This window comes from Parasteatoda tepidariorum, chromosome 10, assembly GCF_982258835.1.
Source record: "Parasteatoda tepidariorum strain Cologne lab strain chromosome 10, Ptep-v5.0, whole genome shotgun sequence".
Lineage (NCBI taxonomy): Eukaryota > Metazoa > Arthropoda > Arachnida > Araneae > Theridiidae > Parasteatoda > Parasteatoda tepidariorum.
The window spans coordinates 75,271,286-75,291,608 of record NC_141764.1 but is presented as its reverse complement, the minus strand read 5'-3'; the positions used below and the strand labels follow the sequence as shown (position 1 = coordinate 75,291,608).

The 20,323-nt window shown below is 31.3% G+C and overlaps 2 protein-coding genes across 7 annotated transcripts in view; both read left to right on the top strand.

Moving 5' to 3' along the window:
• Positions 1 to 20,323, top strand: part of LOC107437684 (protein madd-4) — a 295,061-nt gene that overhangs the window by 178,751 nt on the left and 95,987 nt on the right. For all 6 annotated transcript variants that reach the window (XR_015429639.1, XR_015429640.1, XM_087153040.1 and 3 more), the window contains exon 4: positions 19,402 to 19,632. Coding sequence is in view for 4 of the 6 variants with exons in the window: in XM_087153040.1 (XP_087009166.1) it covers positions 19,402 to 19,632 (231 nt within the window). In the remaining 2 variants the exon portion in view is untranslated. The remainder of the gene's footprint in view (positions 1 to 19,401; positions 19,633 to 20,323) is intronic.
• On the top strand, positions 7,223 to 12,755 carry LOC147803028 (uncharacterized). The gene is made up of 3 exons (XM_087153039.1): positions 7,223 to 7,610; positions 8,168 to 8,365; positions 9,082 to 12,755. The coding sequence occupies exons 1-3, from the start codon at positions 7,542 to 7,544 to the stop codon at positions 12,514 to 12,516; spliced, it is 3,702 nt and encodes a 1,233-aa protein (XP_087009165.1). The 5' UTR covers positions 7,223 to 7,541; the 3' UTR covers positions 12,517 to 12,755.

The following is a 20,323-nucleotide window of genomic DNA, read 5'->3' as shown; positions in this document are numbered from 1 at the left end:
TACATCCTCTGCCATTTTCCATCTATACAAATACATGTTCCCAAACGTTGCGTTAAACGAGGTGAAAAAGCGACCACCCCCTCTAATTCCAACTCCTATGGAATTATCAGATGTTGACGATGTACTCACAACCTCACTGCTGGAGTTACTCAAATCATTCATCGAGACGAATGTAAACACCACATTCCAATGTTTCGGTTGTAGTGAAAATTATGCAAATCAACTCGGACATGAATGCTTAACCTTCAATTTCGAGCAAAAGCTTTTAAGCTGTGGTGATTTAGCCATTTTAAGCATTAACTTAAATGAATTGGTTCAAAACTTTGTGAACATAAACAGCCATATTTCCCACCATATTAATGAAAACTTTTTTTCGAAAATTGATGTAGACTTATTGCTCAGTAATGCTAAAGATTTGTATGTTGCATCCGACCCCAATCCTGTCGTATTATATTAATATCTTCTATATTTGTATATATATATTTCCATTTTATTATTTTTTATGTTTCCACTGAGATTATTTTATTGTAAAATTTGTTTCTACTTACATGTAATTTTTTTTAAACTCATTTTTGCTTACATGTGTATTTTTTTTTTTTCAAAAAATAAATGTGTTTTACATTTTCAAATTGCTCTCATTTTTGTTGTATACTTTTAGATGGTTACATTATATTTATTTTCTCTCCGTAAGAATGCAATTGGGCGATTTTTATAATGACCCCACTCTACCTGGGAGTTTCGGTGGGGTGGAAGCTTTGTTCCGCTCGATGAAAGGAAAAGTATCTCGTAAACAGATAAGAAAATGGTTATCGTCACAAAATGCATACACTCTTCACAAAAGCGTAAGAAATAATTTTAAGCGGAATAGGGTGATGGTCAGTGGGATAAATATACAGTTTCAAGCTGATATAGCTGATTTGAAGGCGATAACGAGTTTGAACGATGGTTATCGCTACATCTTAACGTGCATTGATGTTTTTTCCAAATATGCATGGACTTTCCCATTGAAACGAAAGAATAGTGAGAGTATCATATCTACGTTTAAAGAAATATTTAAAGAAAGGAGACCTTTAAAGTTGCAAACAGATCAGGGTAAAGAATTTCTTAATAAAAAATTCCAAGTTTATCTGAAAGAAGAAGGAGTGCACTTTTTCACGACATTTAATCAAACTAAAAGTTCTATTATTGAAAGGTTTAATCGTACTTTAAAAACGAAACTTTGGAAATATTTCACTGCAAAAAACACTTTCAGGTTTATCGGTGTGTTAAAAAATGTGACGGAAAGTTACAATAATACTTATCACCGCAGCATTAAAATGGAACCCGCTAAAGTTACAAAGGAAAATGAGAAGCAAGTTTTAGATAATTTATATGAAAATACTCCTTTACGCAAAAGAAAAAAATGTGCTTTTAAAATTGGGGAAAATGTCCGCATAGCAAAATCGAAAATGATTTTTGAGAAAGGATATGAAAATAACTGGTCCGAAGAAATATTCACTATCACCCATTGTATACCTAGAATACCGCCAGTGTATAAAATTAAAGATTTGATGGAGGGAGAAATTAAAGGCACATTTTATGCTCAGGAATTACAAAGAGTTGTTCTCCCTAAAACGTTTCCAGTAGAAAAAATTTTAAAAAAACGTTTTCATAGAAACAAGTTACAATATTTAGTTAAATTTAAAGGTTACCCTGATAAATTTAACACTTGGCTTCCTTCGAATGACTTATTCGCCCTATAAAAATCGAATGGCCTCTCACTGTTACATCATTTAACACAATGAGTTTCTATATTACACTACCGAGTGATGCTTCCATGAATGTTTTTCCCGACAATGTAATGTCCCATTTTCACACAAAGCTCCCAAGAAGATTAGAACTCTTTGGTGAATGGGAGGTTGGTTTAGTGGAAATAATTTATCCTAGAATGTGGAATAATATAATTGACGGTGAAAATTCATATGAATACGATTTAGGGAATGGGGTAAAAAAAATAAACTCTATTCCGAGTGGTTCTTATGAATCAGTGAATGAAATTATCGGTCAATTTGAAAAAAATATTAAGATACAACTAGGATATAATAAATTTACAAAGAAAGTTAAACTGCAATTGTCGAACGGAGCTACACTGCGTTTATCTAAGGGGTTGGCTGAAAGTTTAGGTTTTCCTCACAACGAAATATTGGGAGAAAATATTATACTTCCAGGTACGTTTTCTATGGAAAGTCCTTTCGTAGCAGATCCAAACGTTGATTTGCGTTTATTGTATGTGTATACTGATATTATACAACCTGAAATGGTGGGTGATGTAGTAGCACCCCTTTTACGAATTTTGACAGTGAAAGGAGAAGACGGAGAAATGGTGCATGCTCAATTTGATAGACCGCACTCTTTACCCCTGAGTAGAAAACACATTGAGTCAATCGAAATAGTTATAAGAACTCACTCTGGTCGATACGTGTCATTTGAACGAGGGAAGTTGATAGTGAAACTTCACTTTCGCTTGAAAACTTTATAAGCTCAAAATAAATTATTTTCTCTAGAAAAAAAAAATGTATCAAAACTATCACTGCTGTACGAAATCTTTCGAAGATTATTACTCGAATCAAGCAGGAAATGGATTATCTTATTATAAAGGTGTATCTCTTCAAAGAGGAAGTGGTTTAGGTGGAATTTTTAAAAGTATGTTTCGAATGGTTTTACCTTTATTCAAATCTGGCGCGAAAGCGGTGGGGAGACAGGCTCTCAGGTCGGGAGTGGATATTGCAAACGATTACATACAAGGAAAGGATTTAAAAGTTGCTTCGAAACAACGTATAAAGGAGGCAACTAAAATATTATCCAATAAAGCTGCAGATAAAGTAAAAACCATGGTTGGTGGAAATAAAAGGAAACGTAGAAACCGAAAATCTGTTAGTAGTAAAAAGTATCGCAAAGTGTGCACATCTGATATTTTTAGCTAACATGGCATTGATAAGAAATGATTCTATACCCTCTGTTAAATCCGAACTCGATTTATTCCTCATGCCACCCACACAAACTGCCATAGAAAAAGGACAGTGGTCGGAATACTATCCCATATCAAGCATCCGTGATGATCTCCCTATAGAATTTAATATATCTGGAACTTCGGAGGAATATTTCGACTTGAGTGCTACCCAACTCTACGTTAAAGTAAAGATTTTGAAAGATAATGCTCCTTTACCAGAAAATGAGAAAATTTCCACCTGTAATTTATTTTTTCATTCACTTTTTTCTCAAATCGATGTGATGTTGAATGATCGCACCATATCTTCGTCTAGTAATACTTACGCGTATAGATCTTACATTGAAACTTTATTAAATTACGGCTCTGATTATAAGAAAAGTTTTTTAACTTCCGAATGCTTTTACAAAGATACTGCTGGCCACCTCGAAGAAAATGATCCCTTCAAAGAGAATGAAGGATTGAAAAAGCGTTCTTCAATGATTGCAAAAGGGAAAGTGTTAGAAATGATCGGAAATTTACATTGCGATATTTTTTATCAAGACCGTTTAATGTTAAATATGGTAGACTTGAAACTAAAGTTCGTAAGAAATAAACCAGAATTTTGCCTCATATCACCTGTAAAAGGGAATTATCAAATAGTGTTTGAACATGCATCTTTATTCGTTCGTAAAGTTAAAGTGAGCCCTGGAGTCTTGATAGGACACGCAAAAGCCTTAGAAAAAACTTCAGCAAAATATCCTCTAGATAGAGTATTATGCAAAATGTATTCTATCCCTAAGGGATCATTCTCCTTTTCTCAGGATAATGTTTTCTTGGGTCCACTACCGAAACGATTGATTTTAACCTGTATAGATAATGATGCATTCAACGGTACTTATACTACGAATCCTTTTAATTTCAAACATAATGACGTAAACTTCGTTGGTGTGTATGTGGATGGTAATCCAGTGTGCTACAAACCTCTGACACCAAATTATGAAGATGAGCAATATATTCGCTCTTACAACAGTTTGTTGTTGGGAAGTGAGAAATTAGCGAGCAACAAAGGAATTTACATAAATCGTGATGAATTTTCTAAGGGATATACTATGTACGCCTTTGATTTAACTCCCGACTTGTGTGATGGGAGTTACCTCAATTTAATTCGCCAAGGAAATTTAAGAATTGAACTCAAATTCTCCAAAGCTCTACCTAAAACAATTTCGATGCTTATTTACGCAGAATTTCAAAACGTAATCGAGATTACAAAATCTAGAAGTGTTTTGTGCGATTTTTCGGTATGAATACATTACAAATCGAAGAAGTATTAAATAAAGATACATTCACTCAACAGATTTTCATCGGTGTTTTTGCGAGTGATAAAATTCCAAAACGAATAAGTAGATTTCCTTCTGCATTCATCGTGAATACAGATCCTTACAACAAACCAGGAAGTCATTGGTTAGCTTTTTATGTCGAGTCTCCTCATTCAGTCGAATTTTTTGATTCGTATGGACATTCATCAGACTTTTTTAACCACTACATTCGCAATTATTGTAAAAACTATGAATTTGTTACTTATAATGATGTACCTCTTCAAAGTGATTCGACCGCTGTCTGCGGACAATATTGTATTTTTTACTTGTATTTTCGTTGCAGAAACCATTCGATGAAATGTATCGTTAATTCCTTTCAAGTAAAATCTATACAAAATGATAAACAAGTGTATAACTTTGTGAAGAAAAAACTGTATCGTGAATATGTACCTTTTTTCATTTCATAATAAAGTGGATAAATAAATGTGGTGTGTTAATATTTCTTTCTCTCATTTATCATCATGGAGTCATTGAGATTAAAAGCTCCCTTTACAGCTCTCATTTGCGGGCCTACCTCTTGCGGAAAGACACACTTTTTAAGGAATTTTTTAAAATATCACACGCAATTAATCTTCCCAAAAATTGATACTATTGTTTGGTTTTACGGAATATATCAGTATTTATATGACGAAATACCTAATGTCACTTTTATAGAAGGTATACCTGAAAATTTCAGTAGTTACGCGGGTAAAAATACTCTCTTCATTTTAGATGATTTGATGTCTGAATGCGGAGATAACAAGCGCATTACTCAGTTGTATACTCGAGGATCGCATCACATGAATATATCGATTATCACAGTTAGTCAGAATATATTTCATAAAGGAAAAGAATTTAGAGAAATATCCTTAAACTCACATTATTTGTTTCTATTCAAGTCTAGGCGAGATGTGAGTCAGATATCTCATTTAGGAAGACAGTTATACCCCAGAAATTTAAAATTTTTTCTCGAAGTATTCGAAGATGCTACTAAAAAACCTTACTCCTATTTAATGGTGGACTTAAGGACCGAAACAGAAGAAAACCTGCGCTTGCGTACGGAAATATTACCGGGTGAAGAAACGTGTGTTTACCAATTGAAATAAAAAGAGTCAACTCAAACTGTACGTATCCATTTGATATCATGGGTGCTTCGAAAGAGGATATGCAAAGACTTAGACTAATATTGATCTGTCCTAAGAAATCGTTGAAATCCCTACTGAGAAAAATTCCCCAAACAACAATTAAATGCATTTCTGAGTGTTGTTTAAACACTTTAAAAGGGAATATACCAATCTCCTCACATCAAAAGAGAAAGTTAGCTCGTCATAAACATACCTTAAGAAAACTCTCTGACAAAAAGGTATCTTTGAAAAAGAAGCGTAACCTCATCGTTCAAAACGGAGGATTTCTACTGCCACTCCTTTTACCCGCAGCTCTCAGCGTTTTAACGACTCTGTTAAACAAATAAATAAATATGGAATATGCTAAAAAGATGATATTAGTACCCGAACATATCGTTTCACGCCACGTTCCATCTGACGAAAAACTCAGCGAATTGGATCGCGAAATGAAAAAAATATTACAATCACAGTTGGACGAAGATGAGAAAATAAAAATGTACAATCAAGTATTGTTAAAAAGAATAAAAATTGATTTATTAAATTCACCTGTACCAAATCAGGAGACTCCCTCTGAAGAATTACCTGAAATGAAACCTGAAATAAAGGAGGAGAATTATATTGAAAGTTTAATGCTGTCTGCCATTCCAAAACAGTACATGACGAACACAAAAAACATTCTAGATGTTTTTAAGAGAAACAACAGCATAGTGTCTTGGACACCTCGAGGGGAACTCGTACACAAAGGAAACGTAGTGAAAAATTCGAACATGGTAGATTTGATCAACAGTGTGGTGAGAAAAAGGAAAAGTGATACGTTTATTCCAGGACAAGAAGAATTTCGTGAAATTCTCAAAGACATTAATTTACCACAATCATTTATTAAAAATGAATCCTATGTTTCGCAAAAAGGATATTCTCTTGTACGCAAAGTGAAAAAATCTAAAATTAAATCATGTCAATGGTTACAAATGTAATTGATACGTGAACGTATTTACTACAAATAAATAAATTAATTAATAAATTTGCCGTTTTTACTTCTTTCTTCATTTCTTACTTTACGATTACGTTATCATTCAACGTCCGCGTGACGCGAAAAGCGGGGCGGGCGGGCGAGCGGGCGGGTGGTCGCGGCGCCTCCCCTCGCGTCCGTACGCGGTGGATTGGCGCGACGTTATTCTAATTATAAACCGTAATTATAATCATTTGACGCTTTATTATCGCGAATACGTCATAAGAAACATTCTATCACTATCACACACCCTCGTGTTCCTTACACAGATCCCATCATGCCTTTAGACAGTCGAGTCGTTTCTTTGATAATGATTATTCTGATAAACGTAATACTTTTCACCGCAAACATTTTAAACACACATAATGTCGTAGACTTATGCCGTCGAGATGGAATCGCAATTTCGGATAACGTCTCCTTCACTATTTGCAATGATACATTCGATTTAAAATACAATGGACAGAGAAAAATCAGTGTTGTTGCTGCTTTTCAGATAATGAACGAAAGCGATATCAACCCTGAAAATGAGACACTGAATCCATTACGATTGTCTGCGTAAAGAGTGGATAAGAAACTATCCTAAATGGTGAGATAGAGGATTTGACATTTTCTTTTTTCAGTTTAGAAGAAAGAATTTGACAATAAGTAGATAGGTATACCTATTTCAGATAAAAAAAAAAAACTTTGTTTAATGGGTAAAGTAAAAGAATCAGTTTTTATGGACGAAAAGTATTTTATCGATGAGTAAGGGAGAGTCTCTTTTCATCGACAAAGTGGTAGAAAATTTTATCATCGTCAAGAGAATGTTCTTTCATTGGTAACGATAAACTGATGTCTCTTAGTAATGCTTAATGAGGAATAGTGAGTTATCTACAAACATTGTCGCCTGTACATGTCTACCTACTGCACTTAGCAGCTACCCCTACTTTTATTTATTTGTTTATTTTCGTTGTTTGGAAACTAATGATAAGTTTCAATATAAAAGGGGGGTGCTTCAACGTAGGATAGAGCCAAATCTCGTCCACACGTCTTAGGGTGAACTTCACCTCCGTAAATTTACAGATATTTATTTTCTCCACCCCAAAATGGATACACCTTTGGATATGACCATGGATGATGAAGAAGCTGATCGAGTCATTAGAAATATCTCACAAGTAAGTAACATTTATTAATTCATTTTCTTTTATTTACTTTTAGTTATTTATTTTTCTTTCGTTCTCCTTTTTCTCTTTTGAATATTACTAGTAATAGAAATATAACATCTTCTCCTGTTGTTATTTAATTATTTATTTATGATAAAGAATGCTGATGTTATATGACATAAATTCTAAAATAAGATTTTTCACTCTTCAATCTATACTATTTTCTTGCAAATGTTTCAGTTCTATTTTAATACTGATCTGCATTTTTTTATTATCATTATTTCAGGAAATGATAAATTAATTCATTTTCTTTTTATTCACTTTTAGTTATTCATTTATTTATTTTTCTTTCGTTCTCATTTTTCTCTTTTGAATATTACTAGTAATAGAAATATAACATCTTCTCCTGTTGTTATTTAATTATTTATTTATGTTAAAGAATGGAGATGTTATATGACATACATAAATTCTAAATTAAGATTTTTCACTCTTCAATGTTTTCTTTTTTCTTACAAATGTTTCAGTTCTATTGTAATACTGATCCACATTTTTTATTATCATTATTTCAGGAAATGATAGATAGAATTAATCGGGAATATGCTTCATCTAAATCAGAATCTGTCGCAAATGTCAAAAAAAGACGAAAAAGACGAAGGGTGTCATCAAGTGATGAGGAGATGGACGATCCTGAAGCCGATAGAGCTGTCGCTGATGCCGTTCTCGATTCTCCCATGGAGTGTGAGGAAGAGAATATCCCCCAACCCAGCGTGAGTAAGTTTGTTTGTCTATACATCATATTATATTATGTTTCTCGAAATTACATTTATCGCAACAGAATTGTTTAATATTTAAAGACTTGTTTGTAGTTTTTTCGCTACGATTAAATCTAAAAGAGTAGCTTTTCTAAAAAATTAATTAAAATATAAATAAGACTTTTCAAAACAAAATAAAAATGAATGAAACATCAAGTTAACATCAACTTTTAACCTTACATTTTGAAATTTTATCTACTTTTGATTTTAGACTTCATCGACTTCTATTCAGACTTTTAGATATTTATGCTTAGGACTTTTAGCTCTCATTGATTTTAGTTTTGAGATTTTGTTTTCATCTCTTGTTTCCTTATTATTATAATCATTTAATTCTCGACATTTACACCGACGCTATTAGATTTCATTGCCTTTAAAGCATGTTTTTAATTGTCAAATGTTTTAGTTAATACACTTTTAACTGATCACCACCACTGTCATTTGGCAAAATTTTACTGTAGTTTTAAGAGAAATTTCAATGTGATAATTTAACTTTTATCTCCGTTTACCCCCTTGGGGTGGGTCGGAGTTCAACCTATCAAGTTAATATTAATTTAAACTCTTTTGCTTCCCTTTTCATCTTTTTTTTTAAAATGTTTTTTTCCTTTCAAGTCGTATGACTTTTATTTTATTTTTAAATTGCATGACAAATTTTTTGTTTCTGTTATTTATAGACGTCCAATGATGTGCAGATGGAAATGAGTGGAGTGGCTGATGGAAGGAGAGGACTAGAGTCGTTTCAAAGCCAGATGTTACACAGTAGTAAGAATAAAGACTTATTATTATTCTTAGAGGATGTTAAGCCACAATTGTTAAATGCCCTCCGATTAACAATCTCATCAGCTCCTATTAAATGGTACGTCTGTATTAAGGCACTTTTCTCTCGTAAAGGACAAGATGGGGAGAGAGAACTTGCGAGTTCCTTTTTTAGGAGTTGTAATCAAGTATCGCTAAGTTGTAACTCATTAAATGAGGAAGTGAAGTGTGCATACGTTAAGATTATCTCATCTTTTGACGAATTTGTCGATAGAGGTAGTGGGTGGTTACTAGAAGAAGTGAACTACTTAGAATTAAATTCCGCTCTTTATGTTCCATTTAACGGTTCCTCCTACATCCCCCTCCCACCGGAAATAGTCAAACGACGGGCTGTCTTGAATATTCGAAACATGAGCGATGAAAAATGTTTTTTATATTGCGTACTAGCTCATATTCACCCTTGTAACGATAATAAACATGCGAATCGCCCTTCAAATTATAAACCCTTTGAAAATGAATTAAACTTGACAGGTATATCATTTCCCATGCAACTTAATAAAGTTTCTAAATTTGAGAAACAAAATAATTTATCAATAAATGTATTTGGACATGAAAAAGGAGACATATTCCCTCTTCATCTTTCAACAAACAGAAGCGGAGTGCATCACATAAATCTTTTACTAATATCCGAGAGAGAAACCCGACACTTTTGTTTAATTCGAAATATGAGTAGACTTTTATCTTATTTAACCCATCACAACGGTGCATTATTTTATTGTGACTTTTGTCTCCATCGTTTTGCGACTAAACCTGCTTTAGATGATCACGTTGTTTATTGTAAAGAACATAAAATGCAGAAAACTAAGATGCCTAATGATCAAGAGAGAGTTTTAAAATTTAATTCCGTGCACTTGATGCACAAAATTCCATATGTGATATACGCTGATTTTGAGTGTATATTATCTAAAAATGAAACTTCATTAAGATCGCAAACTGAAGTAAATGCTCATCACATACCCTGCGGATATTCATACGTCATTATTGGGAATGAAGGTGAATGCATTAAACCTCCCGTCGTGTATTGCGGAGAAAATGCTGCGGAACATCTCGTTCATAGTTTATTGAGGGAAGAAAGGATGATTAAAGATTTACTTTCTGCCAATAAACCTATGCAATTAAGTAATGAGGACTATGAAATGTTTTTAAATCAAACTCATTGTTCTATTTGTGAAGAGCCCTTGAATGATGATAGAGTGAGAGATCACTGTCATATATCAGGTGCTTTTCGCGGTGCCTTACACTCAAAATGTAACTTGAATTATAAACTTATTCAAAAAATACCTGTCATATTCCACAATCTAAAAGGATATGACAGTCATCACATCATTAAAACTCTTAGTAAATTTAAAAACAAAAAAACGACGTGTATTGCAACAAACTCTGAAAAATTCATAACCTTTTCTATCAGTAATCTCCAATTTTTAGACTCTCTACAGTTTTTACCATCTTCCCTCGATAAGCTAGCGAACAACTTGGATGAATGCGATTTTCGTATCCTTTCTTCTCAAATAGAACCGGAATTACTCCCCCTTTTACGTCGTAAAGGTGTTTACCCCTATGATTACTTTGACTGTATGGAGAAATTCAATGAAACCGAGTTACCCCCTCGCGAGCTTTTTTACAATAGTTTAAATGATACACATATTACTGAAGCGGAATATAATCATGCGTGTACGGTATTTCAAACTTTTAATATGCAATCTTTAAGAGATTATCATAATTTATATGTTAAGACTGATACTCTCCTTTTGGCCGATGTGTTCGAAAAATTTAGATCTTTATGCTTAACGCATTTCAAAATTGACGCATGCCACACCTTCACCTTACCAGGTTATGCGTGGCAGGCGTGTCTAAAAATGACACGCGTCGAACTGGAACTTTTAACTGACCCCACCATGCATTTATTTGTCGAAAGGGGAATAAGGGGTGGTGTCTCCATGATTTCAAACCGGTATGCCCGAGCCAATAACATTTACATGGGTAATGAATTTGATTGTAATATTCCCTCATCCTATATCATTTATTTAGATATGAATAACCTCTATGGTGGAGCAATGCAAAGCTACTTGCCTACAAAACAATTCCGTTGGTCGCAAAATTTAGATCTATCCGTAGAATACATACAATCATTATCTGATGAGGCAGACGAAGGGATGATTCTCGAGGTAGACCTGGAATATCCTGCAGAATTACATGAGTTACACAATGACCTTCCAGTCGCTCCTGAACAAATGAAAGTACAATTCAATATGCTCTCTCCATACTCTCAAAGAGCTGCAGCCGCATTAAATGTTTCTAATAATTATAATGTATCGAAACTGATACCAAATTTAAATGATAAATGTAGATATATCCTTCATTACCGAAATTTGAAATTATATTTAAATTTAGGACTCAAAATGACTAAAATACATAAAATTCTCTTATTCAAACAAGAACCTTGGCTTCGTGCATACATTAATTTCAACACAAACATGCGGAAAAATGCAACTAATTCTTTTGACAAAGATTTTTGGAAGTTAATGAATAACGCGGTTTTCGGTAAGAGTATGGAGAACGTACGCAATCGCTTAAACGTGGACATTGTAACAGATAAGAAAAGGGCGTTAAAATTAATTGCATCCCCCTCTTTCCAATCGTTTAAAATTATTGATCCAGATTTAGTTATTGTAACACGAAATGTTACATCCTTAACTCTTAATCGTCCTCTGTATACTGGTTTCTCCGTTTTGGATATTAGTAAGACTTTCATGTATCAGTTTCATTATAATCATATTAAAACTAAATATGGTGATAAAGCGAAACTACTATTTACTGATACCGACTCTCTTTGTTATGAGATTCAGACTGAAAATGTCTACTTGGACATGTCCCATCACCTCGAGCTTTATGACACTTCTGATTACCCCGAAGATCATTTTTTATATTGCAGTAAAAATAAGAAAGTAGTAGGTAAAATGAAAGATGAGATGAATGGTGTTATCGTGAAAGAATTCGTCGGGTTGCGCTCAAAAATGTATTCTTTATTAACTGGGAAAGGTGAAAAGAAAACAGCGAAAGGAGTCGTGAAAAATGTTAGAGAAAAACGTTTAAAGCATGACATGTTTAAAAAATGTCTTTTCGAAAATTGCAGATTTCGGGAAAACATGAAAACTATTGTTTCAAAAAATCATGAATTACTTTCGATTACAACTAATAAACTAGCCCTTTGTCCTCTAGATGATAAGCGGTACATATTAGAAAACGGGTGTGACACTTTAGCACACGGTCACTTTAAAATCGGGGGTTCTTAATTGTTTATTTATTATTTTAAAATTTAGCGTAGCAAACTTCACTTCCCATTTAAATAAATTATTATTTATTTTATTTCCCCCCTATTTATTTGTACATAAAATGTATGTGAGAAAGACTTGTCTTTATTGTTACAACAGTTTTATTATTTATTGTCTTCAACCAGCTACAATCAGCTATAAAAGGATGTATGTAATTGTGTAAAGTATCTTTTTATTCAATAAAAATCTGTTTATCTTTCTTTTTTGACTTTATTATTTCCTTTCTATTTCATTACACGTATAGAAACAAGTAAAATGGCATGATCTTTTTATTTACAGCGGACAATGAAAAAATGTATAAAGAAATATGAAAATAACTATATAATAAAAATATAGATAGGAGTGAAAACGAGAAAAAATATCTAAGAACTAAGTGAATAAAGAAAAGGACAAAACTAAAATAATAATAATAAATTTAAAAGAAATGAAAAAATTATTAATAATAAAAAAATACTTACTAGGCAAAATTACTTGCAAGTGTAAAATAAAATGCAATAAATATTTTCATATATTTGATAGTTTAATTGCTTATAAATGAGTCTAATTTTGCTCATTAATACTCTAAGAAATAATAAATGGATTATAATTAAAATATGTAAAAAGAGAAATGAAACTTTTATACTTGAGAGATACTTCTTTATTTTAAAACAAAGTTGAGAAAAGTTACATTGTTCAATGGAGATGCACAAAATCTTATATTTCTTTAAAGTGGATGTGTTTTCATGGTACAACGGTTAAGCGTGCTGCTCAATCGCTGTGCCATGAAAACATTTTGTAATTGTTAGGTTGTTGGTTCGAAACGCATCTTAAAATATCTGTATTTATATATTACCTTAGAAAATTATTCAGTTTATATAAGAAAAAAAGAAAATAAGATGCTTGCTATTTCATACACTAGATGTCAGCATGAGTACTCCATTTTTCACATTTTAAAAGAGTATAGATTCTAAAACTTTAGTACTTATTTCACTCACCAGATGGAGTCACGAGTATTAAAAAAATATACTTAATTTAATTTTAAACAGAACAGTAGCACCAATAGAAATTAAGTGAGGTATAGCTCTCATCCTATAGTCAAGAGGACATCGATCCGAAGTGGGGTTGAACGCTCATCCCATAGAACTAGAGTAAAAGAGGACATCGACCCAAAGTGGGGTTGAACGCTCATCCCATAGTAAAAAAAAAGTGGGGTTGAACGCTCATCCCATAGTAAAAAAAGTGGGGTTGAACGCTCAATTTTCCCCTACTGATAAATAATCCATGTTGATCCGTGATGGTCCACGATGGTTTCAATAATACATTTTCCATGATGGTTTAATAGAAATTCTTGTTGATTCAACAGGAATAAACTATCAAAACAATTTTATTTTTATTATGGACCATCATAAATCAGTCCGAATTCCAACATTGGGATGATGGTTATTCATGATCGCTCCAACATTTGATTTCCAAGATCTACGATGGAAATTCATAATGGTTCATAATTGTACAGCAATGCATTTACATGATGGTTTAATTAGAATTATTGTTGGTTCAACAGTAATATACCATCAAAACAATTTTTTTTTTATGTTGAACCATCATAAATCAGTCCGAATTCCAACATTGGGGGGATGGCTATTTATGTTGATTACCATCAAAAATATAACAGATCATGATTGAATTGTTGATGGTTACCATCAATATTGTGTTGGTTCATCAATGGATAACTATCAAAAATTTTGATATAGGTAGATTTTTAAGGCTGTTTTTCGATGGCTCCTTCATAATATGAAATGATCATTTTTTATGAATAATATGCTATTTTAATAACTGTTGTGAGTTTGCAACTGTTACTTATGACTGCTAGGTCAAGTTTATCTATCTAAAGCTATCAAGTTTATCTATCTAAAGTTTTTTCTATCTAAAGCCAGCGTTGCCAACGCTTATTTTAAAAATGGCGCATACCGTCAATATGAAAAAAAGCCACAGTTTTGCGAAAATGAAAACGGTTTGTGATCTAATTTTTTAATATTTAAAAAGTTACTCCAATGTTGTATTACCTGGGCTCATAAAAATTTGCAAGAACTGTGAATCAGGCAGTGATTCTGATAATTTTCGGCATCCTCGTAGAATGTAGAAATCACCATACACTTTCCAAGTCAGGCCAAGTGTTCTATTAGATTTCCTTAGAATTGCTAAATAGAAAATTTTGAGAAGTGCCATCTATGGACAACATTAGAACAAAAAGTAAATTGTATAATTTGTACTATAAACCATTAATTACTAATATTTTTAAGATTATAATGCTCTAAAAGTATTTTAAAAATTTATTAATAACATCCATCGTTAGTAGGGTCGCTTAAAGACCGAAATTCTCAAGCATATGAGAAATAACATTCGAAATAATTTTCATTTTAGGCTATATGCCTTAATTATGTTATTAATCAAAGTCAAATTTTACTTTTTAAACTTTTGAAATAGAGTTAAAATTACTAGGTTTTATTATGCATTTATTCAAAATCTAATTGTTTTTGGCCATTTACAATTCTTCCAAAGGAAAATTTTTAAAATCGTTTCTAAATTTCTTTTTATTTCTTTTGAAAATTCGTTGTGGTTTAGAATTGTTTCTGCAAACTTCGAGTGTCTGATTTGTAATTGTACTAGCAAAAACCTTGTCACATAAGTTTAAGTTGAAATTATTGTATTTATTTAATGGGAATTTTAAATCGTTTCAATTATCAAAAATTTTAAAGGAAAATTTTCTTCCCCTTATTTATTCTGTTGTTCCTCAAATAATTCCAATTATTTAATTTTAAACTTTTACCACTTTCCCTCGAAAATCCAGCTTAATTGAAAGAAATTTTTTTTTAAAATTTATATATCTCTCTATAGTATACCTATATTTTTCACGGAATAAATATCTCCCAATAAATTCCTTATTTTATTCAATATTCTAGTAAGGCACACATTTAATCTTTAATTCAAATATTTCCCTTTCCTGGGGAAAATACTTTTCTTTTTTTTTTAAAAAAAAATTCGGTATTTTTGAATGATTGCTGAACTCCCTAAAGAAAAAGTTTTTCCCTAAGAAGGTCATGCTGTGTCCCACTTGGCATTTTTCCTATATTTGATCTACACAGATTTGAACTTAGTGTCATTTCGCTTTGACAAAGAGTTTTTTACATATTTTCTCCTTAACTAGCTAGTATATAAATTGTCATCACCAGAATAAGACAATTTATCAATCTTATTGCTATAAAGATTACGATTAAGAACAAAATTGTTTTATAATGGTAAATAAAAAGAATAAATTTTACATATTTTATTAAGTCTGTGACTTTCTCTGATGAATTATTCATTTTTTACAATAGTTTTATCTTTTGTTTACTAAATAATAGAATTTAATGATGTCCGAAAAACAGATTTATATTTAACGAAAATTTTAATGATTATTCTTATTATAATATTTTGGTAATGATAATGAGGTTTAAAATATACAATGTAGCATTAATGGATATTTTAATATCGTTAACGGTTATAACTATTTTGCTGGTTGAAGGGTTTTGTGAAGTTAATGCAACTGTTTCGTCAACAAAAGACTGTGAGGTTACGGTAGACCAAGAGTTTACTAAACTATCTGTTAATTATAACGAAGTCTTTGTGGCAATGCACTGTTAAAAAGTAAAAAGAATACGGAATACGTAAAAAAGAATATTATTTTTTAAATATTTAATTCATTATGTAGCGCATACTTAAAATATTGTAAATAAATGTTTTAGTAATACTTATTGATGATGATTTTATTGCGATGATTTTATCTTTTACTTCTAATGGTTTGATTTTGTAAATCACTGATTTTGTCTTGTATCGAAAAACATCAATATGATTAAGTTTTATCTGTCCTAATTAAAAATTAAAATTTGAACTGGTGTGCTCGATGAGCGAGTCGCTGTGGTATGTGATTCCTAGTCCTGCTTATAATTTAAATGAATCCTAATTGAAAGTTAAAATTTGAATGATTAATGTACTCGATGAACGAGTCGTTGAAGTATATGATTCCAAATCCTGATTAAGATTTAAATCAGCCCTAGTAGAAAGTTAAAAAATTTAAAACTGGTGTACTCGATGAACGAGTCGTTGAAGTATATGATTCCAAATCCTGATTAAGATTTAAATGAGCCCTAGCTGAAAGTTAAAAATTTTAAAACTGGTGTACTCGATGAATGAGTCGTTGAAGTATATGATTCCAAAACCTGATTAAGATTTAAATGAGTCCTAGTTGAAAGTTAAAAATATTGAAACGGGTGTACTCGAGGAACGAGTCGTTCAAGTGCATGAGTCTAAATTCTGATTAAGATTTAAATGAGTCCTAGTTGAAAGTTAAAAATTTTAAAACTGGTGTGCTCGATGAACGAGTCGTTGAAATATATGATTCCAAATCCTGATTAAGATTTAAATGAGCCCTAGCTGAAAGTTAAAAATTTTAAAACTGGTGCACTCGATGAGCGAATCGTTGAAGTGCATGAGTCCAAATTCTGATTTAGATTTAAATGAGTCCTAGTTAAAAGTTAAAAATTTTAAAACTGGTGTACTCGATGAACGAGTCGTAGTATATGATTCAAAGTCCTGCTTATTTAAATAAGTCTCAAAATTGGTGTGCTCTATAAGAAAATCGCAGTAGTATGGTTCCAAGTCCTGATTAAGATTTCAATAGTCCTCGTGGAAAGTTAAATTCTAAAAGAATGGTGGAAATGGTTAAAATCTAAAAGAATAGAATACTCGAAGAGAGTATCGTAGTAGCATATGATTACAAGTCATGCTATGATTTAAATAAGTCATACTGGTAAACTCTATAAGAATTGCAGTAGTATAGTTCCAAGTCCTGATTAAGATTTAAATAAGTCCTAGTTGAAAGACTGGTCGTCTGGGTGGTTAGGTCTTCATTAAATCTAGGTCATCTAGGTGCACTAGATGAACGAGTTGCAGTAGTATATAATTCTAAGTCCTGATTAAAATTTAAACAAATCCTGATTGAAAGTTAAAATTTAAAAGACTGTTGTTTATCTTTGCTTATAAAAGACCTTTGTTTTATCTTCATTTGAAAATCTAAAACACTGGTGTACTTGATGAATTCGTCGTAGTAGTATTATGATTTCAAGTTCTGATTAAAATTTTAATAATTTCTAGTTAAAAATTTAAATTTAAAAGATTTGTGAATCCCAGCAGAGAGTTGTTGCAGAATATAATTACAAGTAATTTATTTTGTATAATTTAGGTTGTGATTAATTGTTCTTATAAAATTATATGACAAATAAAGTTTCATTACATATTTAAAGTTTAAGAATGATATTTGAAATAAAAATTATATCGTAGTGCTTTGTTTCTGGACTGCATATATGTTTACGTTATATGTGTGATATGTGTTATATATAGGTTTTGTGAAGTGTGACACTTAATAAGATTGAGTAGAGGATGTCAGATATAAGGTGACATTATTTATGAATAACCCTTATGGAATTTTTTACAGCATTTGCAAATTATGACGATGTCTCTGCTACTATAAACTGTTAAAATAGAGATATATTTAGAAAATGTTAAAGAAAGAATGTTATTTTTTAAAATAAAAATTAAAGCATATAACATACAACGGATGTTTTTGATTATTTTGTTTTAATTTTTATTAGTAGCTCAATTTCCATTATGTAGTTTTTGAAAAGTGCAACACATTCATTGAAAATAGTTTACTTTTGCAATTCCTTAAAACACCAATGATTTTCGTCTCTTTTTTTAATATTTGAATGAGTCAAAAAATATATTTGAAGTTATTGATTACAGTAATTCAAATTACTGTAATCAATACAGTTATTCTGGTGCATGAGGAGTTTTAAGTCGTTTAAATTAAAAAAAAAAAAAAAAAAAAAAAAAAAAATACAGTTATTCAAATTTCATTGAATCGATTTTTTTTTTTCTTGCGCAGAAAATAATTCGTTATACTAGTTTTAAATCACACGCTAGGACCATGAAATACTTCCAGAATATCTAAGAGAAATCTTTCCATCATATTATATTTTCATCCTATTATAAATCTAACTTATCAAACATTTTAACTATGCACTTTAGTTAGCGTTAATAAACAGACAGTCAGAAAAAATATTAGCTTTGTTGTGATTAAAAATATCCTTTACTCCAGTTTGCTAAATCACAGATTAAGGCCATAAAATGCTTCAAGATCTTCAGACAATGGACACTCAAGTGTAGTTTATCTATCGTGTTATTATGATTTTATGCAAATATAAATCTAAATGCTCAAGTATCCTCATTGTGCATTTTTAGTTAGTTCTTCAAAACGTTACTGACCAGTAACTTTGAAAAATAGTAGCTTTGTTGTAGTTGAAGATATTCTACATACATACTCACTATGCATTTTTATTTAGTTCTGCAAAATGTTCATAAACAGCAACTCTGCCAAAATGCTAGTTTAGCTGTTTTGCACATTTAACACTGACATATAAAGATTTCTGCTCTTTTATGTTACGTTTTTTTGTATGCTACTATTAAGATTTTACATGCGGTTTCGTTTACTGTTACTGTTACAAATACAAGCAACATAATTCAGGAATTTTTATTCTAGGATGCTAGTGTTAGAATTGTAAATGTGATCAAATATGTTTGCTTTAATCTATAATTTCTGAAATGGAGTAAAAAATGCTCTGAAATGTTTGTTTAGAATTGGATAAGATCTCTTTCGGCTCATATGAACAAGAACTTTTACTTTATAAATTCATTTCATAAGTCATTCTTTTTATTAAACACTGTATGTAAATCAGTTTATTTGCTACAATATTTATTTATTTTGTTATTTAGCAATGTGATGACCTTCGAGATTTCCGGGCTTCTCAGTGTACATCCTACAACAAAGTACCGTACAGGGGTCGCCTGTATGAATGGCTTCCTTACCAGGATCCTGAAGATCCATGCAGTCTCACCTGTACCGCCAAAAGTCATAGTTTCGTCGCCAAATTGGCTGATAAAATTAAAGATGGCACCAGGTGCAGGGATGGATCGTTGCACATGTGTGTGGATGGCAAATGTTTGGTGAGTTGGAACACACTTTTCTCTTTAGCCCACCTGATTTTTTCCCAAATTCGATTTCTGACCAAGATTTTATTTGTCTCAAGAGTAATTGACCTTTGTTAGACATCAAATGGAAATGAACAATGCTTGTATAAATGAATGCATTGAACGGGTTTTAATTCACGAGATTTTCATTTAATTATTTACATTAATTGAGCAATATTTCAAAAAACTAAAATCTCCACTGAAAAAAAAAAGTCTAAATATAACGAAGATAAGCGAATTATATTATTAAAATAATATTGAAAAAAATTAAAATTTACTTTATTTTATAAAATGTTATTTTAAATTGACTTATTAAATTTTATTTTGAGAATTAATTAAGCATTTCAGAAGGTATACCTATTATAAGTTAATTAATTAATGATTCTTTCAAAAAGCCAAAATGTTTAAGAAACGAAGCTTTAACTTGTTTTTATAGATCCGAATGGAAAGTTTAACGCGAAAAAAAAAGAACGTTTATTTTTAAAGTTTTTATAAAATTTTATTTTAAGTGAGTTTCATATATCTCTGGGTTTCAGCTTATACAACGCCATAGATTTTTATAAGCTTATTTAATAAGCAATGTTAAATATATTACTTGATTTAAAAATTCATTCGCTTCAAAAACTTATAAATTGGAAATAACAGTCAACGTGATTCAAGCTCTCGA